General features: G+C 35.3%; 1 protein-coding gene across 2 annotated transcripts in view; it reads left to right on the top strand.

The window, feature by feature from the left end:
- Window positions 1–27453, top strand: part of LOC149785176 (N-acetylglucosamine-1-phosphotransferase subunits alpha/beta-like) — a 141833-nt gene that overhangs the window by 77149 nt on the left and 37231 nt on the right. For both annotated transcript variants that reach the window (XM_089978975.1, XM_089978974.1), the window contains 6 exons: window positions 6266–6480; window positions 10100–10275; window positions 15201–15334; window positions 17122–17534; window positions 21582–21778; window positions 27123–27275. In XM_089978975.1, the coding sequence (XP_089835101.1) occupies window positions 6266–6480; window positions 10100–10275; window positions 15201–15334; window positions 17122–17534; window positions 21582–21778; window positions 27123–27275 (1288 nt within the window). The remainder of the gene's footprint in view (window positions 1–6265; window positions 6481–10099; window positions 10276–15200; window positions 15335–17121; window positions 17535–21581; window positions 21779–27122; window positions 27276–27453) is intronic.

Genomic DNA, 27453 nt, shown 5'->3' with positions numbered 1-27453 from the left:
CTATGTCAGTGTTTTCATCTGCCGTTGCTGTCACAAATAATGAATTTTGCATGTCACGTATAAGACTATCCTCAACAATGTCTGATAGGTGCTCCAGTAACTCTGAACAGGTAGTAGCCGAGTCATACTGATTGGCAGAATTCTTCAAAATGCCAATGGCATCAATTTCTTCATCGCTAGGTCATGTATTAAATTAAGAAGATATTTGTATTTTAAAACAAGGGATGTCCTCTACACTCAGCCATTGTACACACTTAAGTTGCACTTTTACTGCTATGTCTTGTTTGGAAGAATGTTTTTGTAAAACTGCATTCAAATCTGCCTGGTGTTGTGGACCTTCATTCAGCAGTTTGTGTTCTGGCAACCCAGCATGCCTTGCCAGTGTACTGTTCTGAATGTTGTTTTTTGCACATTTGTTATGGTGTTTTTTAGCCTCTGTACATATATGGCAAAATATAAAGGTGTCTTAACTGTCACATTCTTCACTTGACTTAACTTCTTTTAGAAAATGATGCCAACTGTGTTTTCAATGATTGCTGCACAATCTTACGAGTAACTGTTACCTGATCTTTGGAAGATGAAGGCTCCACTGGTTTCGAGATCTCGGAAACGCTTAATCACACGTATTTGGACACAATTTTTTTAAAACCTGGGATGCTGAAAATCACTTATACAGGAGTCCTCCGTATGCACACATTTGCCGGGCAGCAAATTCAAGAACTTGCCAGTCCTGATTCAACCATACGCTGAGTGGGAAAATGTATTGATCAAATGATCATTTTAGTTGTGCTGATATTTGCAATGAGAAAATTCAGTGGCTTTAAAGACCCCCAGATGTACATGTTGTCATTGTAAGAGTACATCTGAAGAACATGACCCAATAGCTTAGTGGCAAGTTTAAAGACTTGACTAGCTGCAGAGTGGTGGGAAAATGTACTGATATTTACAATGACTGAATTCAGAGGCAGAAAGACCCAGTGATGTACTTTTGTGTAAGAGTACATGAAATGAAAAACTTTACCTTTCATTATTGTGTTTATTTCCTAGTGTAGCCGAATAAGCAGTGCATGTGACCTCAAAATCAAGACATGTTGAGAGTTAGACGGAATGATGTTTGCAAATTTGGATAAGTATTTTGGGGCAAATTGGCGAAGATTGTAATGAGATTCAGCAGAGTGCTAGAAATTACTAGAACTGATATTTTACATGGAACACCATGTGCATGGAGTAAGATTTTTCCTGGGCCTGACATAATTCACTCTCACTTTAGTCAACAAACAAGAGTTATATGTCATTGGTGTAAAGAAGTTAGAAAATTAAACTCATTGGCAACCACTCTTTCTTCTCATCTGGAAATTTAGTCACCTCAGGTATGCCCAATATGCTTCTGGTAGGGGACTGCAACTTTTGCTGAATAAGAGTCCTGGACACCTAGTTTAAAATCCTAGCGAGACCTCTACTATTATCATCAATTGGTTATAAACAAAGTCCAAAAGATAATTTCGTTTTTTTAAATCTATTTAATTTTTTTTATCTTGGATACCATTTTCAATTGAATGCTGACAATATATTGGAACAACGCTAGGATAAAATTGAGTGAATGGAAGTTGTTGCTTCACTGCTTGACAAAGGTGTGCAGAAAATAGTAGTTTCTCGTGAGAATCACTTTAAAATCACGTGTTTATTTTCCACCTCTTTTTTGAGTGGGGTGATTATACGGTTCTAACATTCTGTTGCTGCAAATGATGTGACAGTTACAGGTCACATAAGGTCAGCTCCAGGCTCCACACTCAGATTTACCCTATGTGTTATGACAACATTGGTGTAAGAAACTGATGTGCGCATGTTTTCCGTTTGGGAGAGTTGTAATCTAGCCATTAAAGTAGTTAGACCAAAACTTAATTTTGTTTTAATGAGCAAAACATAATATTGGGGTGCGTCAATTTATCTACTGGTGATGAATTTTAGACCAAGCCTTTGTTTTTGTTAAAGAGTAAAACATAACATTCGGGTGTGTTCATTTACATACAGGCAACTATTTTTGTGCGTCAAATCGGAAAAAGTCTAAGTATTTGACCCATGACATGTAGGTAGATAAAACACAAATGAAGATCTTGGTCATTTGTAAATAACATGTTTACTTAGCTAATTTTTGTACATGATTGTAGATTGTCCATGAAGATCTTGGTCATTTGTAAATAACATGTTAACATAGCTAACTTTCGTCCATGATTGTAAGTTGTAAGTAAGATGTTGACTTAGCTTTTTAAGTTCAGAATATTCCACAAACAGACTTGCTTGCAATTTGATGGAATTTTCCATTAGAATGATTTGTATCTAGGTCAAGTGGGAATATGTATATATAGTGTGGGAATCCATGAACAGATTTTGCAGTTGTGCTCAGAGATAATTCAGGTGAAATTATTTAGTTAAATTATTCACTGGAATTATGAAGTGTTCATTGACATTGAATTAATGCATTATTTTGATATTGTTGAGAACTCATTCAAAGACATTCTGGATTGCATCAGGACATTAAAATCTGTTGAATTCATTTGGAACTTTATGTTCTTACAGACTTGTGATAGGACATTTAGGTTTATTTAGGATTTAATTCACAATCCTGTAATTATCTTTTAAAGTTTCACTTTGTATTCTGGAGAAATAAATTGTTTGTTGATTTTACAAAACTCGTTGGTATAATTTATGACCTAGAGTCTAAATAAAGTACAATCAAACCTGTCTATAGCAGCCAAACATGGGAAGAGTACAAATGGCCTTTGTACACAGATTACCTCTGCATTCAGGTTCACCTTTCAGACCTGGTGTTTGAACAAATATCATTCACTTAATCCTATTATTAATATTAATAATAATAATAATAATTATTATTATGCTTCTAAAGATTAGGCACTATACAAAGTCCTCATTATTATTATTATTATTATTGTTATTATTATTATTAATAGTAATAATATTATTATTATTATTATTATTATTATTATTATTATTATTATTATTAATTGATTTAATTTAGTGCACTATTAAACAAAGTCATAAGTTACATGTATATGTTGATATGTTTGTTCTCTTGTATAGTTATATTCCACACAGAATTACTGTATCCAGCTCCATTTAATCCATCTGATAAATTAAATAATCACTGAGGGTTAAAACAATATGTGATCCTTGTATCATGATGAGACTGTAATTTCAGTAAAATTGAAACTTTACGTGTGAGTGTGAAATTAAATAAAATAAATTAAATTAAATTAAATTAAATAAATTAAATAATCACTGATGGTTAAAACAATATGTGATCCTTGTATCATGATGAGACTTTAATTTCAGTAAAATTGACACTTTACGTGTGAGTGTGAAACAGGATAGACACATTGATTAGGACTGTGAAACAGGACAGACTCATTGATTAGGACTGTGAAACAGAACAGACTCATTGATTAGGATTGTGAAACAGGACAGATACATTGATTAGGGTTGTGAAACAGGACAGACTCATTGTTTAGGATTGTGAAAAAGGACAGACTCATTGATTAGGATTGTGAAATAGGGGACACTCATTGATTAGGATTGTGAAACAGGACAGACTTATTGATTAGGATTGTGAAACAGGACAGACACATTGATTAGGGTTGTGAAACAAGACAGACTCATTGACAAGGATTGTGAAACAGGACAGACTCATTGATTAGGATTGTGAAATAGAGGACAGACTCATTGATTAGGATTGTGAAACAGGAGAGACTCATTGATTAGGATTGTGAAACAGGACAGACACATTGATTAGAATTGTGAAACAGTACATATTCATTGACTTGGATTGTGAAACAGGACAGATTTATTGATAAGGATTGTGAAGAATAGAACAGACTCATTGATAAGGATTATGAAACAGATTACAGACTTATTGATTAGGATTTTGAAACAGGACAGATTCATTGATTAGGATTGTGAAATAGAGGACAGACTCATTGATTAGGATTGTGAAATAGAGGACAGACTCATTGATTAGGATTGTGAAATAGAGGACAGACTCATTGATAAGGATTGTGAAATAGAGAACAGACTCATTGATTAGGATTTTGAAATAGAGGACAGACTCATTGATTAGGATTGTGAAATAGAGGACAGACTCATTGATTAGGATTGTGAAATAGAGGACAGACCTGTTGATATGGATTGTGAAATAGAGGATAGACTCATTGATTAGGATTGTGAAATATAGGACAGACTCATTGATTAGGATTGTGAAATACAGGACAGACTTATTGATTAGGATTGTGAAATAGAGGACAGACTCATTGATTAGGATTGTGAAATAGAGGACAGACTTATTGATTAGGATTGTGAAATACAGGACAGACTCATTGATTAGGATTGTGAAATATAGAACAGACTCATTGATTAGGAACATGTTTTCTGAGTTGACAGTATATCTAGGTAAATCAGTTACTCAGTTACGGAGATCAAAGGAGTAGGCTATTATGATAGGTCTTTGATGACTAGGTAGTAAGCTTAAGGAACTTACCATTTACTTGGGGTGGATGGTTTACTTTTTTACCTAAGGATATTTTGTTCTTATTTAGCTAATTGAATGGATATAGTGAGTGTAAATCAGAGCAGTAATATTTTGCAGTCTATTTAATTGCTTTTGTTGGCTGTTAATTGGCTTTTGTTTTTAACTGACATGTTTTGTATTCTGTTATTACCCCTGCCTTTAATTAAATGGGATGAATTTGTATCTCTATTCATAACAATTGCCATCAGTTAACAGCTTATATATGACTGAAAGAAAGGGCTGAATCTTGTATTATTAGTTCTTGAAACAGCTTTTCACCCTTTGAAAACATTATTGAGATTAACCATTGCTTAGTTTGTCAAGATCAGAAGACAGCATCCTTATGTGAAAGGCCTGTGATAAATAGAGATTAAAAAGAGGCCTTATGTGGCTATTGTTAGTGGCATGTGAACTGAAACTTGGCCTGTCTTTACACACAAGATTTTGTAATTGCTGAATGATCCCTGACCCCATTGACCCCATCAGGACTGAATGATCCCTGATCCCATTGAAAATGGATGTAACTCATATTTGTCTTCAAAAAATAAACTTTTTTCATAGGAGGTAGTTTTGATTCACAGGGATATAATTGAAGGTATCAAAATATACCTGGCACACTGGCACAAAATGCAACTCATCGAACTATACCTGTCACACTGACACAAAATGCAATTCATTGAACTGTACCGGTCACACTGGTGCAAAATGCAACTCGTCGAACTGTACCAGTCACATTGGCACAAAGTACAACACATTGAACTGTACCAGTCACATTGGTACAAAACTTAACTCATTCAACGGTACCAGTTGCACTGGCACAAAATGCAAATCACTGAACTGTACCTGTCACATTGGCACAAAATAGGTTTCTGCTGCAAAAATTTGACTGCTGTTCCCACCATCCAGCAGACTGCCTCACATGACATTGACACATTTAAGTTACACTGGCAGTGTGTCTGGTGTACATCGATTACAAGTGAATGTGAAATATTTACACATTGATTCACATGAAATGCCTTATTCTAAACAGTACCATCCAAACGAAGCAGAAATTTGGTTTTGACATACTGAGCAGTCACTGTCAGAACACTCCAGTGACCACTTAAGGCATTGAGAAACCATTATTTGGTTAGAAAACAACTGGTTGCTGACTGCAAAAAGCTGGTGATCATTATATACACAACTTTATTTAGTAAATTTACTTGGGCAAGGTCAGAATGGCCACTGTCATCAGGTGACTGCTTATATAAAGGTGACCATTCAGGCAAGTTTGAATATTCAGGCAAGTTTGAATATTTCTTTTTTGAAATGGAAAAAAACCCAGTTTGTATCCAATAATTATCCTTTATTTCAAGTTTGGAACTCCTAATTTTCCTATATTGTTGACACCAAAACTGAGTACAATCCATGCATTGCATAAGACGATGGCATTCTTTGGATCCAAGCAGTGATGTTTAATTCAGAGTTTTCCTGTAACATGTTATTATAAAGCATTGGGTTTTGGGATGGTGAGAAATTCAAGTTGTTGTAGTTGATGCTTTCATTAAAATCCATCATAAGGTCCCATCTAGGATATGATTCAGGAGGGACTGCATCCATTCTAGCATACTTCTATACTAGCATTGAAAAGCATTATGGCCAAGGTTTTCTTTTATGGAACAACATTATGCTTTGTTTTATTTCTAGGTGAGATGGTAGGGTTCTTCAATCTGACAAACTTCATGACCACATTTGGAGCCATTGAGACTGGAGAGCATGAGGAGAGCAAGGTCATCAGAACAGTTGCCATTGCAAAGAAATTTAAGGTCATGACCTTTGTTATACATTCAGGGCACAATGAGACAAGGATATATTTTCAGCTGAATGGCAAAAAAGAAAATGTAACAAAGGTGAAGAAACAAGTAAGTCTAATGCCTAGATTTTTTTGTGAAACGTTGAAGCTATTTTAAAGAGAAATTGCGAAATGTATAATTCAGGAAATGTCATGATTTTTGTATTGCTTGTTTATGTAGAACCATGGGGGATACTGTTTACACACAGACTTGCATGAGACAACTGTTTCCACTGAACATTTTTCTTACTTTCTGGACAGATGTTTGCTGGATCTAAAAATTGGTCAGTTTGTTATAAATCCTTTTATTAAATACCTGCTATATTTTATGATGTTGTCTGCCCATCTGTCTGTTTCCTGTTTTATTGCTGTACAATAACATAAGTTTTCCACCATCTACAGTTACTAAAATTTGTAGATGACTTGCACATGTGTCAGAGGAGAACAGTATTGATTTTGAGGTCCAAGATCAAAGCCACTTTGACTGAAAGCAAAAAATGGTTTGTAACATCTGTAGTTACCAAATGTTGTAGATGGCTTACACTTGCAATCAGGAAGACACCTGTTGATTTTGTGATCAAATGTCATAGTTACTCTAAGTGAAAGATTTTTTTTTATTACATACAATGAACATTATTTTCAACTTTGCTAACCTTGATCAAAATTTATGGATGACTTGCACTTAGGATAAGAACGAAGCCCATTAATTTGGGATCTAAAGGTCAAAGATCAAAATCACTGGCTAAAAGAATTGTTTTTTCACAATAACATTAGTTCTACATCTTCAGACTTCGTGGATGGCTTAAACTTGAGGTAAAGAAGAAAGCCTATCAATTATGGGGTTAATGTTCTAATGTCAGTACCACAGTGAATGAAAGAAGAAAATAAATGGTTTCTAAACAAAGTTTTGAGTTATCAGCCATATACCTTCACCAAAGTTAGTTGTTCACTTACACTTGCCATTTGGATGAGAAAGAAGCCTATTGATTTCGTACAAGCAAAACAGTTCTAGCATAATAACTAGTTCTAGACCAGTGGTTCCCAAGCTTTTCAAGTAGAGGGCCATATCTACTATTTTCGGTAACTAAGCGGGCCACAACGTTATAAAATTATAAATGTTTATCAATGTTTTTAAAATTATAAAAGTCGTGTAATATCATTCTTAAATATGTTAACTTTCAGCAACCAAATTCCAAAAGTTTGCCATGAGTTTATTGAAGTTATACAAAGTTTTAGTACCAAAATAACCAAGTGCATGATTTCATAATTTGGCAATGTGTGTTGCATTCTTTCAGAACAAATGTCTTCATTGCATCTCTCTTTACATGAATTAAGATGGTTAATGTTTAATATCTATATAGTCAATCACCGCACCTTGAAATTGGCTTATTTTTTAAAAAGTACATCAGCTCTTTAAAAAGCTTAAAATTGTTAATTAAATTATTATTGAACCATCAACAATAAGGAAAGAATCCAACAGATGTTTGCACAGTTGACTCTCATCTTTGCTCAGGCAACTGCAGTACACAGCCAAGTACCAAATAATGTAGTGGCCAGAAAAAGGTTTCTTATCTGAATTCATAATTCACTTAATTTGCCTACCAAATTAAGTAATTGCTAATGATCAGTGTCAATGTTGCTGGATTGGGTTGTTGAAATTATTCGGCACTACTTTATAAAAACACCCAAGAAAGAAATCCCCTTCTTATGCACATGGGTGTTGTCAGACAATTGTCACACTGTCAAGTGTCCAGTGTATGATATTGTCCATTCCAGAAAAAGAAAAAGACTCCATCTATTCATTAACAATTACTACTGCTGTTGTTATAAGATTTATGTACATATTGAGATTTGTATTGAATCTGGCAGGGAAGATTTTGGTGTTTTGAATTGTGTACAGACACTACTTAATAATATTAGAACTGTACATCTACATACAAACTGAAACATAAATTTTCATTGACTTACCTTACATTAATTTTTGGATTATTTTTTTTGCATTGAATTTAGATGCATCATGCTTTTATGTTGGAATTCTAAAACTTAGATTGTCACATGGGTCTTCTGATGTGACATCATGGCACTTGTAAAGTCAACATTCTTAATAAGTTTACCCAAATTTGACCTTATATCCTATTGTGCCAAAGTGACTGTGAAACGGAAAATTAAGTATTGGAGTTGTTCCAAATTGACTCTGAAAATGAAAACTGAGCATCAGAATTGTTACAAAGTGACTGTGAAACTGAAATGTGCATTGGATTTGTTCCAAAATGACTGTGAAACTGAAAATGTGCATTGGAGTTGTTCCAAAGTGACTGTGAAACTGAAAAATGGGCATTGGAATTGTTCCAAAATGACTGTGAAACTGAAAATGTGCATTGGAGTTGTTCCAAAATGACTGGGAAATTTAAAATGTGCATTGGAGTTGTTCCAAAGTGACTGTGAAACTGAAAAATGTGCATTGGAGTTGTTCCAAAATGACTGTAAAACTGAAAATGTGCATTGGAGTTGTTCCAAAATAACATGAAAATGTGCATTGGAGTTGTTCTAAAGTGACTATAAAACTGAAAATTGTGTATTGGAGTTGTTCTACAGTGACTGAAACTGAAAATGTGTATCAGAGTTGTTCCAAAGTGACTGTGAAACTGAAAATGTGTATTGGAGTTGTTCCAAAGTGACTGTGAAACGGAAAATTAAGTATTGGAGTTGTTCCAAATTGACTCTGAAAATGAAAACTGAGCATCAGAATTGTTACAAAGTGACTGTGAAACTGAAATGTGCATTGGATTTGTTCCAAAATGACTGTGAAACTGAAAATGTGCATTGGAGTTGTTCCAAAGTGACTGTGAAACTGAAAAATGGGCATTGGAATTGTTCCAAAATGACTGTGAAACTGAAAATGTGCATTGGAGTTGTTCCAAAATGACTGGGAAATTGAAAATGTGCATTGGAGTTGTTCCAAAGTGACTGTGAAACTGAAAAATGTGCATTGGAGTTGTTCCAAAATGACTGTAAAACTGAAAATGTGCATTGGAGTTGTTCCAAAATAACATGAAAATGTGCATTGGAGTTGTTCTAAAGTGACTATAAAACTGAAAATTGTGTATTGGAGTTGTTCTACAGTGACTGAAACTGAAAATGTGTATCAGAGTTGTTCCAAAGTGACTGTGAAACTGAAAATGTGTATTGGAGTTGTTCACAGGAGCATTAACTCTAACTTATTAAGAGAAAAGGTTCAAATCAGACTCATGTGTTTTGGAGTTTAACGCCATTTGTAGCACAGGATAGACCATACATGGTTGCCAGGATGTTTGGTGGAGTTACAGCCTGGGAAGATCCTGGAAAGAATCACTGGCTCACAGAAAGCTACTGGCAAGCTTTCTCCTATCACCCATTGGTTAAGCCAAGACTTAGATGGACAGAGGTGAAATGTGATTGACCATTTGGCCACCTGGTCTCCATGAAAATCAGACAAATTATTAGCGATAAATTACCTTCTGTACCTAATAAGGATGATAAATTACCTTCTGTACTTAAATGGCAATCAATCAGTTTAGTTTTATTGGATTTATCCAGCAGATGCTAACTAAAGAGGTAGGTATTCAGAGAGATAAACATTGATAACACTATATTTTCCTTCCACAGAAAATGGTAAGGAAATAAAATGAGCACTTTTTGTCACATTACAGATGAATTTTACTTTAACGGTGGACACAAGTGTCAAGTTAGAGCCAAAAGATTATTCACATGGAAAAACTGACATAGACAGTAAATCTACAGCTACCAACAAGACATCAGCAGGGAATAAAACAGAAGCATATGATCTAAACACAGTGAAATTTGAGGATATTTCCAGCAATAAGCAGTAAGTTCAATAACACTTGTATCAGTCTTATTTCTTTTTCACAAATGGAAGAAAAACATGCGTATCATTTACCTGAGCAACCATAATGATATTACACAGGGTTCAGTGGCATTACACAGGGTTCGTGACATTACACAGGGTTCATGACATTACACAGGGTTCTTGACATTACACAGGGTTCATGACATTACACAGGGTTCATGACAGTACACAGGGTTCATAACATTACACAGGGTTCATAACATTACACAGGGTTCATGACATTACACAGGGTTCATGACATTACACAGGGTTCTTGACATTACACAGGGTTCATGACATTACACAGGGTTCATGACAGTACACAGGGTTCATTACATTACACAGGGTTCATAACATTACACAGGGTTCATAACATTACACAGGGTTCCCATGCCACAAGGAGAAGCCCGTAATGTCAGAAAGGGAAAAAAAGGGAACTTTCACCTGTCTCATGATGATAGCAAGAATATACAGCTGAGTTGCACTTGAACTTTCAGAGCTAGATTTAAATTTATTGAGTTCTTGCTGGAATTGTCTAAGGTTGCGGAAATCTTCAGTCAGTTGAGATTTAATTACTTAATGGACCATTTGGATGCTTGCTCAAAACATATTTGTAAAGTCAATGCAAGTGCACAAGCAATAAGATTTGTCAAATAGAATGATTGCCTCTTAGCCTTCCCCATATTGGTATCATTTATCATTTATTATGTAGAAGATATGAAGACCAGTCATATTGGTATCATTTATCATTTATTATGTAGAAGATATGAAGACCAGTCTAGTGTCACAATGTGCCAACCCATCAGCAACTTGTGATCTTTGTGAGTGTAAGTGAAAAATATAAAAGTTTATTTTCCCCAGTCCTCCTTTTGATATGTAGTAGTAATGAAATGTATTTTGATAATTCTTTCCTTATTTTTTGGTAGCTTGTACTTGGAACATGGTGTTAAACATTAGAAATAATAATTTTCACAACTCCCAGCTCACCTTTGTGGTGAAATTTACTATCAGACCTCGCTGAATACTTAGAAATCTATTGACTGCTGGGGCAATTTTCAGTGCAGATTCCTAAGCTCAGTGGGTTTCTGACAAAGACTGCATTACATATACTAGTGAACATTCCAGAGGCCATTTAACCAGACTTTGATTACATTTGGCATGTAATCTTATATCTGTGAGATCTTAGTTTGATTATGCCAACATCCATATGTATTAATAAGGTACAGGCTTTCAAGTGGCCTCATCTTTTCCTACTATTCACTAATTTTTCATTGAGCTCCCTACTTTGGGCTACTTTTCTTCATATTAACCCTAGTATCCCTTCTTTTTAAAAAACATTTCTCTCAATGATGTTATTTCATTATTTGAGGTTATTTGCCTCTCAGTACTATTTTGTTTCATTATTGGAGGTTATTTGCCTCTCAGTGCTATTTTGTTTCATTACTGGAGATGTTATTTGCCTCTCAGTGTTATTGTTTCATTTTTTTTACCTCAGTGATGTTGTTTCATTACTGGATAGATTCTTTGCCTCTCAGTGGTGACATTTCATTACTGGAGAGGTTCTTTGCCTCTCAGTGGGGACATTTCATTACTGGAGAGGTTCTTTGCCTCGCATGTTTTATTAATTTTTGCAGATTTAAGGTATCCACCGGTGCTGTGATGTTATGAAATTCCTATGGCAGTCTGGTCCATCTGTTGGTTGTGATTGATGAATGTTAGAGGCAGTCTGGTCCATGGTTGTGATTGATAAATGTTAGAGGCAGCCTGGTCCATCTGTTGGTTGTGATTGATGAATGTTAGAGGCAGTCTGGTCCATCTATTGGTTGTGATTGATGAATGTTAGAGGCAGCCTGGTCCATCTGTTGGTTGTGATTGATGAATGTTAGAGGCAGTCTGGTCCATCTATTAGTTGTGATTGATGAATGTTAGAGGCAGCCTGGTCCATCTGTTGGTTGTGATTGATGAATGTTAGAGGCAGTCTGGTCCATCTATTGGTTGTGATTGATGAATGTTAGAGACAGCCTGGTCCATCTGTTGGTTGTGATTGATGAATGTTAGAGGCAGCCTGGTCCATCTGTTGGTTGTGATTGATGAATGTTAGAGGCAGTCTGGTCCATCTATTGGTTGTGATTGATGAATGTTAGAGGCAGCCTGGTCCATCTGTTGGTTGTGATTGATGAATGTTAGAAGCAGTCTGGTCCATCTATTGGTTGTGATTGATGAATGTTGGAGGCAGTCTGGTCCAGCTATTGGTTGTGATTGATGAATGTTAGAGACAGCCTGGTCTGAAATGTAGTTTTAGATTAAGGTTGGCTGATGTAGTGTATAACCTGTTGATTCCTAGAAAAATAAGTTTCCTGGATTGTTGTAGTGTATAACCTGTTGATTCCTAGAAAAATAAGTTTCCTGGATTGTTGTAGTGTATAATCGGTTGATTCCTAGAAAAATAAGTTTCCTGGATTGTTGTAGTGTATAACCTGTTGATTCCTAGAAAAATAAGTTTCCTGGATTGTTGTAGTGTATAACCTGTTGATTCCTAGAAAAATAAGTTTCCTGGATTGTTGTAGTGTATAACCTGTTGATTCCTAGAAAAATAAGTTTCCTGGATTGTTGTAGTGTATAACCTGTTGATTCCTAGAAAAATAAGTTTCCTGGATTGTTGTAGTGTATAACCTGTTGATTCCTAGAAAAAAAAGTTTCCTGGATTGTTGTAGTTTATAACCTATTGATTATTAGAAAAATAAGTTTCCTGGATTGTTGTAGTGTATAACCTGTTGATTCCTAGAAAAATAAGTTTCCTGGATTGTTGTAGTGTATAACCTGTTGATTCCTAGAAAAATAAGTTTCCTGGATTGTTGTAGTGTATAACCTATTGATTATTAGAAAAATAAGTTTCCTGGATTGTTGTAGTGTATAACCTGTTGATTCCTAGAAAAATAAGTTTCCTGGATTGTTGTAGTGTATAACCTATTGATTATTAGAAAAATAAGTTTCCTGGATTGTTGTAGTGTATAACCTGTTGATTCCTAGAAAAATAAGTTTCCTAGATTGTTGTAGTGTATAACCTATTGATTATTAGAAAAATAAGATTCCTGGATTGCTATAATGTATAACCTGTTGATTCCTGGAAAAATAAGTTTTCAGGATTGCATTTGTGTGTAACCTATTGATTCCTGGAAAAATATGTTTTGTGGATTATAGCAGCAGATATGTTAGTAGAGATCTGGTAATTTCAGCTACTAATAATAAGTCATTAATATGATTCTGCTTGAGTTTTCTGTATGATTTTTTCTTGTTTCTCCCTTCTTTTGTCCTGCCTATTAATATAAAATAATCGTACTACTCTACATTTGCAAGAAAACATACTTGAAAGCCTGGAGGTGATCTTGCATCTGATTTGCTAAGCTTGTAAACACTTGAGGTCATTACGCTTGTATCATCAAGATCTCAGAGGAGTTCAGTTGTAATTGACACATATTAATGAATTTTTCTTGCATCTGATTGACCAAGTTGTAGACACTCCATATTTCTAATCATTCTTTTACTAGTTTTTGGTATGATCTTGCTTCTGATTGGCTGAGCATGTGAACACTGTGGAGGCCATATGTTTTATCACATCTTGACCAGATTTGGTATGTAAGCTTATATCAATGAATTTTTAGTTCTTTTATGAGTGTTGATGTAGTTGTTGTGGGCTTAGCATCATTTTTCAATACAGGATAGGCTATAAATGGCCACCAGTATAGATGGTGGAGGAAAAACAAAGGGCTCAGGGAGAACCACCAACCCATGTGAAGCTACTGGCAAGCTTTTTCACATACCTACATTGGCCGAGTCCACATGGACAGAGGTGAGATGTCAGTGATCTGCAAAGGTGAGTGCCTTAGACCACTCAGCCACCCATGGCTTACAGCTATGAGTGACATCCACACATTTTATTGAGAGGATCTTGCATCTGATTGACTGAGCTTTTGAACTTCCTAGAGGCCAGAATTTCTGATCAGATTTTGACCATGGAATGTAAGCTTGGTCCTAAATGAAAATGGCTGCCCTTGGACATCCAATATGTTTGCCACGGTGGCTGTCTTAAAATTGTTAATGCTACTTTTCTGAATGGATGGTCATATCAACACAGGATTTTAACCAAAGTACTTTTTATGATGTCTAGTTGATCTTGAATGAAAATGGTGCCAGTTGGAGATATCCTTATGCTTTTAGTTTATCTTGATAATCATTGTTATCACTATTCATTATGAATGGGTGGTCATCTTGATAAAGGGCTAGTACTAAAATATTTCTTATGATGTCTAGTTAATAAATATGTAAATGGTCATCTTGATAAATTGCTTTATTGATAGTTCTCATAAAGTAATTGACAATCTGACACGTAGTTTTCACTGAACGTTTTTGCTGTCCAGTTTGTCCTTAATGAAAATGATGCTGATTTGACATCCAAGATGGCTGCTGTGGTGACCATTTTGAAAATCTTGTTATTGACACTTCTTCTGAATAGATGGCTGTATAAATAAGGGTCTTTCACTTAAGAAATTTTCATGATATATATTTGGATCGAAATTAAATTAGTGATGATTAGACCATCACCAGACTGGTAGCTTATATTGACATGGAGTTTTCACTATAATACTATAGCAACTTGTAGCAGGATCTGAATGAAAATGATGCTCATCAGAATGTGTACAGAAAAATAAACACATAATTGATCTAAGTTCTAAATGAAAATGGTGTTGAACAGAATGTGTACAAAAAAAAAATGATACTTAATTGATCCAGCAAAAGTTACAAGAGTTATGTGGTACCTCCACTGATTTCAATATTCATCTCAACAAGTGTGATATGACTTATTTAAAATACGTTTAGGATCAAATTTGCTATCTTCTTTTCAGAAGTCCTCATATTGTGTTCAGACAGATAGAAATTCCTGTTGCAGAGAAACCAATGCCCTCAAACCTGTCCATTCTTCCACTACCAGTCTACTTGAGGCATGAACTGGAGGAATTAAACAAAGAATTTAAAGATGGTAATATGTGGTAGCTATTGTATAAATGAACATAGAAAAGGAAAATTAAAACGTCTATGATACGAAGTAATGTTGGGGGATTGATTTTTAAATATTTCCTTGTTGTTTTCTTGTGCTTGGATAACAGTAGTTACCTTTATTAATCCATTCATTTTGGTCTGCCATAATGTATTATTGATATATTACAGTTATGTTTTGTTGATTTTATTATCTTGCAAACTATATGGTACTTCAGAAAGTTATGTCTCTCTGTTGTACATTTAGCATTTTCTTCTGCTAAGAGCTTTGATAAATTAAGTCATTTATTCATATTAACTGGCATCTTTCTTTGGCATAAGTTGATTGGTCATTTAGTTGGTTGGTTGTTCTTGAAAGCACTTTTAACACTTAATCAGCTATATTATGCCAAAGAAATGGGAACAAAGTGCCTTTCCCATTGTGGCAGCTGATCTGGGCAGGTATTGAACCCATGATGCTAGGATTAACAATCAAATGGTCTAACATTTGAGCTAGTGCAGCTGTTTCTGATGAAAAAATTTCAGTGATCTATGTCACTTTATATCATAGTTCAAGGTTACAGCATTATTACCTTTGTTTGCCCAATCATTATGGCAGAAAGACTTCTGGTACAACATGGGTGGTAGTGTTGTCTTTGTGTATGAGTGTATGTTGAATTGATATACCTTTGCCACAAATTACCACATATTCAGTACACAACATACTGTATGATACATATTGATACATTTATAAACAAGATATTCAAACAACTTCATATCTATAAATACACTGACACTGTCACACTTGACTATTAAGCAATGGGTGGTGCATGTTCAAGAATAAAGTAAGAAAGGTAGTGATAGGATAGACAGAATAGGAAAGGTAGAAATAAGTAAAAGAGTGTCAGTCTTTGTGTTTGTTCCTTCATACTCAGACCAATCTAGTTATTGTAGCATCAATGGGATATGAACCTCAAGCCCTCAAAGTCACTGGGTCTTACTTATAGCTGACTATCTTTTTTAGAATGCAATTTTGGAAAGCTCCTGCTTGTGAGATACCAAGTCAATAGCTTCTGCAATTATTGATGGTAATTTGTTCCAAGTCCTTATTGTACATGGGAAGAAGCTGAACTTGAAACAGTTTGTTGAAGCTGGCATCAGTTGGAACTTCTTCGTATGGTTTTCCCTAGTTTTGCTGTACACAAGGGTCAGGTATTTGTCCATGGAGATGTCTGCTAGATTGCTCACTATCTTATACAATAAGGTATTAAGCTGATAAATATTCATGGCTTTTAAAAATTAAAGTAAGTTTTTTAAGGTAAGTATCAGTTTGTGTCAGTTCTCCACCTTTTGTGTCAAAGTGTGTATGAAACAGCAATATTATAGATTCCTCATTAAATCACATCACTGTTAGTATGTGTGAACAAAATACCTAAAGAACATTGGATGGAACTCCCTGAAAGTAGATAAGATTATTAAATGTCACACAAAAGAGACTTGATTAAATTTTGGTGCTTGTGTGCCCTAAGTAATGAAGTGCAGATGCATTATGTTGTACTGTATTTGTTATTAGCTTTGATCACCTGGCTTCCTTCATCTTCTTCCACTATACAGTGGAAACTTGCAGCAGATATAGCTGCTTGGAGATGGAGTTGACTCCCCATAGACAGTCCTAATTTACCAATATAATTTATATAGAAGATAAACAAGGAGTCTTCTGACAACCCTCTGCATAGTTATATATTGTGAACCATGCATCATTTACACATCAAAACCTTGATTTTTTTCCAGGAGAAATAACAGATTTAGGGTACCAGCAATCTCTGCAGCTGTTGTGGATCAAGTTTCTTAATTCTCCAGAAGAGGATCATATAAATACATCCAGTCTCTTAAAACAACCAGCATCATATAGGTTATCCCCTTCGAGAGTCGCTAAGGATGGAAAAGGAAAAACAGGTCATCTGTTCCACAGAGTAGGAGGAGCACTTCCATTAAACAACACAGGTGGTTTTAGAAGAAAACAGAACATTACTAATTCTAATTTAAATGCCCCACGTAGACATTTGCTAACAATAAACGAAGAACAGGACAGTTTTGATGATGGAGTAGATGACCTGCCATATTCCATGTTTCATATGAATATGAGAAACACAGAGACAGGAGCTTTTCCATGGGAGAAAGGGTTGTTTTCAGAATTGCAAAAGGTATAACTAGAACTGTGATTGATAGGAAATATTGTATTTCTCATATTGGTCAGAAAATATCATTTTGCTGAAGTATTAATTCAGTAGATTATAGACGTTATTTTGCAGCAGTCTTTAGCCTCTTAAGTACAAAGATTGGTCAGATGTTATGTTCATTTACAACAAAAAGGCCTTATAAGATGGGTGGCCTTTCCAGAGGGGACTATATCTGTGAGATGTGTATGTATATGTGTATATAGTAGGAAAGCTACATATAACTTAAAGCAGTTAATATCTTCATTTAAAAGTAGCATTAATTATTAAAATGTTCTTGTCTTAAAATCACATTTATTTCAAGGTAACTTCAATTAATATTTCATATTGTTAGGTGTGCAATGTGAGTGAGGTATTGTTAGCATGCACATTACAAAACCATTCAAAAACATTATTTGAGTTTTGGTACATGGTCTGTTTCTTATTTAAATTATTTCTCTTTCCATTTACTCCATTTTCCCACTACTACATAATGTTCTTCTTATCTTTTACACTCTTGTTTATTTGAGTCTTCCCAACATACATTTTTTGGCATGTGAACTCTTCCCTTTGTTGTCAAGTCAAATAACTTTTTTCTTCTTCTAAAGTATTATTTCTTCATTTACGTGATGACATGTTCATGTTTTGTAATGAATTATTCATATGTGGCTAATCATACAATACCACAATTTAATTTTGCAGACAAAACATTTGTAAATGAAATACCTTATTATACAGGAAGTGATACATGAACTGTCATGTGATTTTTCGGTCTTTGTCTGGTACCCTGTTTTGTTTAATGTTGTTTCTGTGTGAGTGTGTGTGTGTGTGTGTGTGTGTGTGTGTGTTAATCCACAAAATCTATTTTTAGCCTATCTGATGATGTTATGATCTTGACAATTACGTTAGTCATAATCATAAAATTTTTTAAAAATCCACTGTGTGAAGCCCAAAGCTCTATCATAACACTCCTGACCCCATTTCCTGCAGCCATCGGCATTCATGATAACAACCTTTGTGGTACATGTAATTTAGCCAACACTTCTTTCAGTAACAAAAACCTGACGTCTGCAAACATACATTGGGAAAGATAATTGGATTACTTACATCAGCGTAATTAAATATTAGTTCTGGACAAATTAATATATAAAAATGTGGCTGCTTGCTTGTGAGGAGTAAATTTTACAATATGGTGGCTGCTGGTCGCGTTAGCTGGGTGGTCTTTCTTGAGGGGTACTTTTGAACACAGACTCAATATTGCCAAGTGATTCTGGCCATAAAGAGTGAGTGGCTACTGGTCAGGTGGACTGTTCATGAGGGGGATCGCTGTATTACTTTCTTATCCTCCCTTTGTAAGCATGATGAGATGTAGGTAACACGTTATTGCCACTCCAGTGTAAGCATGGTGAGATGTAGGTAACACATTATTGTCACTCCAGTGTAAGCATGGTGAGATGTAGGTAACACGTTATTGTCACTCCAGTGTAAGCATGGTGAGATGTAGGTAACACGTTATTGTCACTCCAGTGTATACATGGTGAGATATAGTAAACTTACTGCAAAATTGTTAAGGTCATTGTTTTGATTCTTTTTAAAAGTGTGTTTTGCTAGTCCACTTCTTTGAAATCAGAATGATCTGATCATTAGTGTATTGTTCTGCTGCAAATCTTGCAGAGATTGAACATAAAATTACATGGTTTTGACCATTTTCTCTTCTTAAATAATGACGAGGAAAATGCTTATGCAATTTTACTACATTGTAATAATATCCATGTGAAGGACAATGAAAAAGTGAGCAAAACGTATATGGGAGCATTTGAAATCTTTAGTGGTCTGTGATCTGCCATAAATTGGTTGTGAAGGCTTTCAGTTGCAGAAAACTGATGTGATCTCAATAATTGTTATACTGAAAAGAAAATTCACTCCCAACACTGTCCTGTCTTTATGTATTCAATATAAGGAGCCAATGTACCCTGTATTTACTTATTCAATATAAGGAGTCAATGTACTCTGTTATTATATATTCGATACATGGAGTCAATGTACCCTCTCTTTATGTATTCTATAAAAGGAGTTAGTGTATGCTGTCTTTATGTATTCGATACAAGGAGTCAATGTACCCAGTCTTTATGTATTCAATACAAGGAGTCATTGTACTTAGTCTTTATGTATTTGATACAAGGAGTCAATGTACCCTGTCTTTATGCATTCAATACAAGGAGTCATTGTACTTAGTCTTTATGTATTTGATACAAGGAGTCAATGTACCCTGTCTTTATGTATTCAATGCAAGGAGTCATGGTACTTAGTCTTTATGTGTTTGCTACAAGGAGCCAGTGTACCCTGTTTTTATGTATATGATACAAAGAGTCAGTGTACCCTGTCTTTATGTATTTGATACAAGGAGTCAGTGTACCCTGTTTTTATGTATTTGATACAAGGAGTCAGTGTACCCTGTTTTTATGTATATGATACAAGGAGTCTGTGTACCCTGTGTTTATGTATTTAATACAAGGAGTCAGTGTACCCTGTGTTTATGTTATGTGATACAAGGAGTCAGTGTACTGTTTTTATGTATATGATACAAGGAGTCTGTGTACCCTGTCTTTATGTATTTGATACATGGAGTCAGTGTACCCTGTCTTTATGTATTTGATACAAGGAGTCAGTGTACCCTGTGTTTATGTTATGTGATACAAGGAGTCAGTGTACCCTGTTTTTATGTATATGATACAAGGAGTCTGTGTACCCTGTCTTTATGTATTTGATATGGCAAAATATTAGCTAATATTTTGCCATATAATGACCCTCACTTGCTGATAGATAATCAGCTAATATTTTGCCATATAATGACCCTCACTTGCTGATAGATAATCAGCTAATATTTTGCCATGTAATGACCCTCACTTGCTGATAGATAATCAGCTAATATTTTGCCATATAATGACCCTCACTTGCTGATAGATAATCAGCTAATATTTTGCCATATAATGACCCTCACTTGCTGATAGATAATCAGCTAATATTTTGCCATATAATGACCCACACTTGCTGATAGATAATCAGCAAAATCTAGCACAAATAAATGCAAACCTCTCAAAAAGTTTTAATTTGGATTGCATCAGATCTTTAATCTCAAATAATATCAGTTTTAAAAACAGTTAATTTTTTTTAAAATGTCACAAGCATTCATCCTTAAATTTTTGGCTAAGGCAGATAAAAGTGGTTAATGATTGTATGGTGTACAATGGAGACCATGTTTTTTTTTTTTATTATATCTGATGATTCATCACTTTTTATTAACTGGTCCATCACGTACATACCTCAGGTATAAACCTCAGATTTTACATATATATATATATATAGATGACTGATCTTAAACAAGTGAAAACCTGCAAGTTTTGCAAAATTCAGTAAATAATTTATTTTTCTAGAATACCAAATGAAAATTTTAAAAAGAACTTACAGTATTGTGAAATAAATTCCAAATAGTCCTAAAACTTCTATCACAGGTATAGAATGATAGAGTCGTAATGAATTTCGCTGGTGTTCCAAATGCATTAAAATATTGAATGAACTGATGTGCCAATAGTCACGAAACCAAATGTTTATGTATTGATGTGTTTTGTCCTGAGATTGGCTTACGATGCCATTGTCCTGTAACAGGTAAACCAAATGTTTATGTATTGATGTATTTTGTCCTGAGATTGGCTTACGATGCCATTGTCCTGTAACAGGTAAACCAAATGTTTATGTATTGATGTGTTTTGTCCTGAGAATGGCTTACGATGCCATTGTCCTGTAACAGGTAAACCAAATGTTTATGTATTGATGTGTTTTGTCCTGAGATTAGTTCATAATGTCAGTGTCCTGTAACAGGGAAACCAAATATGAATGTATTGATGTGTTTTGTCCTGAGATTAGTTCATGATGTCAGTGTCCTGTAACAGGGAAACCAAATGTTTATGTTTGAATGTTTTTTGTCTTGAGATTGGTTCATGATTTTAGTAATTGTACTCTCCACATCAATTGCAGAAAAAGGAAAAACTTGACCAGCAAGAGAGCTATGTTGTAGGAAGTCACAAGGGTAGGCATCTGCTGGACACGTTTGGAGATTCTCTTCGCCATGTCAACAGGCTCTATAACAAGGCATTTGGATACCATGCCAGGAAGGTCCCTGCTCACATGCCGCACATGATTGACAAGAACATCATGGCTGAAATGTTGGAAAGGTAACAAGCCACTGAATTGATCACATTTTAAATGTCATGATTAATTTTTTAGGTGAAGTAACAGTTTAAGTCATTTTATTGTCTATCATTTGAATGGCAAGATGCAGGTAGTAGTCAGTGGTGATGGTGATAGTACCATCAACAATGTTTGTTAAACATTTTAAAGGTAACACATAACTATTTTCTTCAGGCTAAAGGCTTTGTGCTTTTAATACAGTAAAATTCTAAAGAGCATGCATAAACCCCAGCAACATGCTGAAATAGTGCACAAAACTTAAACATATATATGCCATTTGCAAGCTTGCTGTCAGTGTCCGGACTATAGAAAAGTCTAACAAGTCATGAAAACACTTGATTTTATCACTCTTTCTTTGCAGCACGCTCCAAATTGAGCAAGATTATCTTGTGCTTTGATAGAACCATAGGAAGGTGAATTGTAAGGAACTTGAGAATATGTCAGTTTACCCATTCAAACTCATTTTAAGAAATTAAACTCTGCTACCTCCCAAATCCAGCCTTACCAAAGAGATGAAACTGGCACATGTTTGTCAGCAGGTGCCAGTAAGGTGTGACCCTTGTATAGCCACCATTTTTCAGCTGACTAACTACCTTTCTCTCTTGGAGGAGAAGAAATTGGCCTTCATCATTATCAGATGTTATCACTCCATTATTTCTGACACATTCAGGATCATGAGAGAAGACACTGGTGACAATCTTATCTGTCTGCACTAGAGCTACTGTCTTGCAGGACTTGCTTCCTGATAACCCTAGCTTCAGCATGCAGAGAGAGTGAACTGCATTCACTGCCTGGAGGCCTAAATTACCTCCATTTCATATCTGATGGTTTGGTTATCCTGATGATGCAGCCTGGCTTAATATCCATGGTGCCATCTCTCTATGGCAGATTTGAAAATAGTCATTTGTTCTCTCCCCTTGATCAATCCACCAAGACAGGCAAGGTTGCAGGACCTGGTTCATTCACTCAGGTGCTACATGACATATCTCCCCTTGATCAATCCATCAAGACAGGCAAGGCAGCAGGACCTATTTCATGCACTCAGGTGCTACATGACAATGGCTCCTCCTGCCCGTTAAAGCATAAAAGGAAAATAAATATAGCCTCTCAAGTACTGGTATTATAGCTCAAGTGGGTTTTCAGTTGGTGTATTCTTAGCTCTCCCAGGATCACATGTAGAGGTTGGATGCTCTTACATTTCCTCCTACTTGTACATATTTTGATAATGTTGATGTGAGATATGGATTTGACAGAGATGAAATTCGACTAAGTGATGCTGATAGCCATCTCAGGTTGGACAGTTCCTGTGTGAATGATCTGCCACGCATACAAAGTGATGCTGATAGCTCTCTTAGGTAGGAAAGTCCTGTGTGAATGATCTGCCACAAATGCAAAGTGATGCTGATAGCCCCTGTCAGGTAGGACAAGTCCAGTGTGAATGATCTGCCACACATGCAAAGTGATGCTGATAGCCCCTCTTAGGTAGGAAAGTCCTGTGTGAACAATTGACATTCCAAGAAAAATTCACCCAAGACCCAACCTGCTCAAACAACCATTGTTGCAGATGTTTCTTCCATGCCCAGATGGACTACTCTGTCACTCCTGGCTATGTCAGGAGAACCATGTGAAGAAAACATTGGAACCTTCTGTCATAAAAAGCTTAAAGACCCTCCACTTTAAAGGTGTTTGAGGGGAAGTTGTGGGGTTTCAGAAACAATGTTGTCCATATGTGTGCCTCAGTTACACAATTAGGTAACTTTTTTACTCTGGCTTTTTGAGGTGTAAAGTTGGCCAACTACGATCAAAGAATACCACTCCATAATCTCAGACACATTCCGGCATCATAGTAAAGTGGATATAGGTCATGATAAGGATTTATCAGACCTAATAGCCATTTTGACGTTAGTAAGCCAGATTCACTCACCCTGTTTCCCAAGTGAAAATCAGTTGTGATGGTCATAAATTAGGAGTGCAGTTTACCCCTGATACAAGGAAGAATCCTGATTTACTTTGAGGGTGACCATGATACAGGTCAGGTGCTCAGCATTGCATTCTTCTTTTACTTATTCTCTTAACATTAATTTGATCAACGAATGTGTAGTTGTAAGGGAAAGGTAAGGGAAATGGTTGGAAAGAGTCTCTTTTCATCATCCATATGGTATATAGATGGGAAAGACAAATATTTCACTGGATTCTTGATGTAGCAGAGCTTATTCCTGATATTCATGCAAGTATTCTCAGAAATATGATTTGCTAAAAATAATTTTGCTTGTGCAGAATAGCTTTTATTCTAGCGTTAGTTTCTTCACCAAACTTTGTGGATGACTTTTGGTAAGGTAATTAAGAAACCTTAGATTCTGGACAATAATGGTCAAAAGTAACAGTCATGGTAAATTGGATAAGAAGATAACGATTCCTGCACAGTAAGTGTAGTTCAAAACCATTTACCTTGACATTGACACTTGATGCTGCCTAATCTCCAGATCTCAGAGTCATCCATTCACTATAGTGCCTACATGTTATATTATCAAACATGGGGGGGGTCAAGTAATGGGCTGTAGATGTTACTTTTGTTTTAACGGATAATAAGTGGTTGACAATATTGTTTTTAAAGGATATTAAGGGGTTAATAATATTGTTTTAAAGGATATTAAAGGGGTGTTATTGTTTTAAAGGATAATAAAGGGTGTCACTTTTTTAAAGGATATAAGGCATTGATAGTTTTGATGTCGGATATAGAGCCAGTTCAATATTTTGTGACAGTAAATCCAGTTTTAATGTCCTCTGTCCCAGAATAGAAGACTTATACCCAGTTACCACTCTGTGGTCTTAAATTAACTAACAGAAAGAAGTAAAACCAACATGTTATGTGAAACGTAACAAGCAGTTTAACTCTCTAAGTTTTAAAATGAAAATTTAATAGGAACTTACAGAATTGTGATTGAGTTCCAAAATAATCTTGAAACATTCTATCATATATCTGAAAGAATAGTGTTCCACATTATTCCAGGTCTTAATTGAGCTGACGTGCCTACATTCTTGCTATATCACAATGGCCGGAACATCTTTGAATGAATTCACAATAATTCTAAAATATTGTTTCATCCAAACAGTCATATGAACACTTTGTAATTCCAATAAAAAATTTATTTAAATGATTCCTCTCAAATTAAGTCTAAACACAGAATTAAATACTTATGCAGACTGAAAATAAAATAACAGTAATAAGACTAAGAATACTGGTAGCAACAATTGTTCACTTTTTTCATTATATACATCCCCATGACTCTGTCCCAGCATTGATGCCACAGTCTTAAAGAAACAGCTGAATGGCTTATGCTTTCTTATGAATTTTGCAAAATAATCACTATCCAGTGTATGCCAATCATATTTGTCAATTTACACCCAGCTTGACTTAACATGTCTAGTTATCTTTTATCTAGCTGAGAAGGCTCAGAGCAAATCTATCTTGGAAATCTGTGTGCCATATTCAGACATGATTTTTCTGTTTTAAAGCGGAATTCTGCTTTTCTCCAGACTTGAATCAGATTTTTCTTGATATAGTCCATTTTTTATATGATCTCTGATTTGATTTTTTAAAAACAGTGTGTCCGGTCCCATTCCATAATTACCCATGTAAAGTATTCATTCCATATATTAGTTATCAAAAAGTCTTGTAAAGACTATTCTGATTGGTCAAAAGTTTAAATTCATCCAGCGAATATTCGTGTAATAGAAACTGATGACATAGGAAGAAGAAGAATGCTTGCAAATCATGGCATCCCGAGTTGTTGAAAGAGACCATGACAGGAAAAGTTTAGATAAAGGTTTAAGAAAATGTATGGAAATGGGAATGGCTGGAGCAAAAAGTTAACAGAAATTTAGTTATAAGAAAACTGAACGCTAGAGGACTGACATTTTATGACCTCTGCAAGAAAAGTCTGAATTATGGTAATCATGGTTGGAAGAGTTTGGAACAGCACCTACAAAAGAAGCTGCATACAGAAAAATTGAAGCTCAGAAAGCATGTGGAAAAAGTGCAATTAATTACCATAAGAGAAATTTTTTGCATGAGAGAACATATGTAGCCCTCTGTCAGAATATATGTACTGCATGTCACCAATACAATCACCAGTTTGAAAGGAAAAAGGCTCTCATGAGAAGGAAAAGAAACAATTGCACCTTGAACCAAAAAAATGTCATTGGTGACAAAAAGGAAGGCTAAAGAAATCTTTGCCAAAGCCACAAAAAGAGCTAGACTGGCATATCAACAGGTTGTGTCCATTGGAGAAAAAAACAATTGAATGTGTGAGATTATTTGTATATAGTTGATGTACTTTGGTGTTTAATTTAAAGATTTGTTATGAAAAGAGAGAAGTATATGTTTTCTGCAAAAAGTGAGAAATTATTGCAACTTTATTATGATGTGAACACTGACATGCACATGAAATAACTTCAGCATCAGGCGTCAGTAGTATTGGAGAACAAATTCAGTGGAGAGTAAATATTGTGAAATTATTCAAGTTGAACATTTTTGGTAAGTTTTCTAGTTTTTCAAATGATTATTTTGTTTTATATTATAAGTTGCACCAGGAGCAGATTTTTATGATTGTAAAATGGATTTTTGGCTTAACATCTGGATCAGGGGTATTTGCCCCTCACGACACCATTGGGAGAGGACCCCCAAAACCCAGCTTTTTTATGGAAGACCAAAATCATGTCTGCATATTGCAAAGGTAGTCAACAGGGCAGCTTACCACATGATGGCAAAGGTCCTAACATCTTCCTGCAACCTTGATCTGATTAGAATAGATGCTTATTTGCAATCTTAAATCTGCACTATCCCTTTCAGTTCTCCCCGTTTCTTTGGGGGCCATATTGAGTTAAGAAAAGATGCTTTTATGCAATCTTCTTAAATCTGCACTCGGTCCCTTTCAGTTCTCCCCATTCCTGTGGGGGGGAGGGGGGGGCATATTGAGTTTAGAAAAGCAGATGGCATGGGAGTTGCAACTTAGCTGTCTTTTGCAAGCCCCTATCTAGTCTACCTTGTCAGAGGTTGTACCAGTGAAGGGATGATCATCACAAGAAGGATGACTTTGGTACTTTTCAGCAGCAACAACCTTTTCTTGGTCAGGTGAATTATAAAAAACTTGCCATCATTCCTGCCACCAGCGATTCTCCTTTGGGTAACAGACTTGACCTCTTTCTGACAAATGATTGTGTGAGTCAGGTCATTGTGGAGGGTTCCAGATATTATTCAGATATATATTCTTGAAGAAACATAATTTACTCAAAGCTTAGCTTCCTGATATTCAATGTTCTTTGCAGGTTTCCAGAGGAGTGGGCAGCCACCTCCTCTCACAAGGTACGCAGTTCTACGGACATGCAGTATGCTTTCTCCTACTTCTACTATATGATGGGGGTTAGAGAGGAAGTAACTGTGGAAATGGTTTTTGATGAAATTGACACAGACAAATCCAGGTAAAACTTACTGTATGATTAGTTCTTTTGTCACACTTTCAAACTTATTTTTTTTTACATAGGTTTGTATTTTTATATTTCCAGTTTAATAATAAAAGTAAATTTTTTAATGCACTTTTTCTGGGTAAATATTTCTGTATTCATATAAGGTTAATTTGTAAAATGTTAGCCATTTACC

The sequence above is a fragment of the Sinohyriopsis cumingii genome, chromosome 13, assembly GCF_028554795.1.
Source record: "Sinohyriopsis cumingii isolate HCF-2022 chromosome 13, ASM2855479v2, whole genome shotgun sequence".
Lineage (NCBI taxonomy): Eukaryota > Metazoa > Mollusca > Bivalvia > Unionida > Unionidae > Sinohyriopsis > Sinohyriopsis cumingii.
The sequence above is the reverse complement of the archived record's forward strand: the minus strand, read 5'-3'. Positions and strand labels throughout refer to the sequence as shown.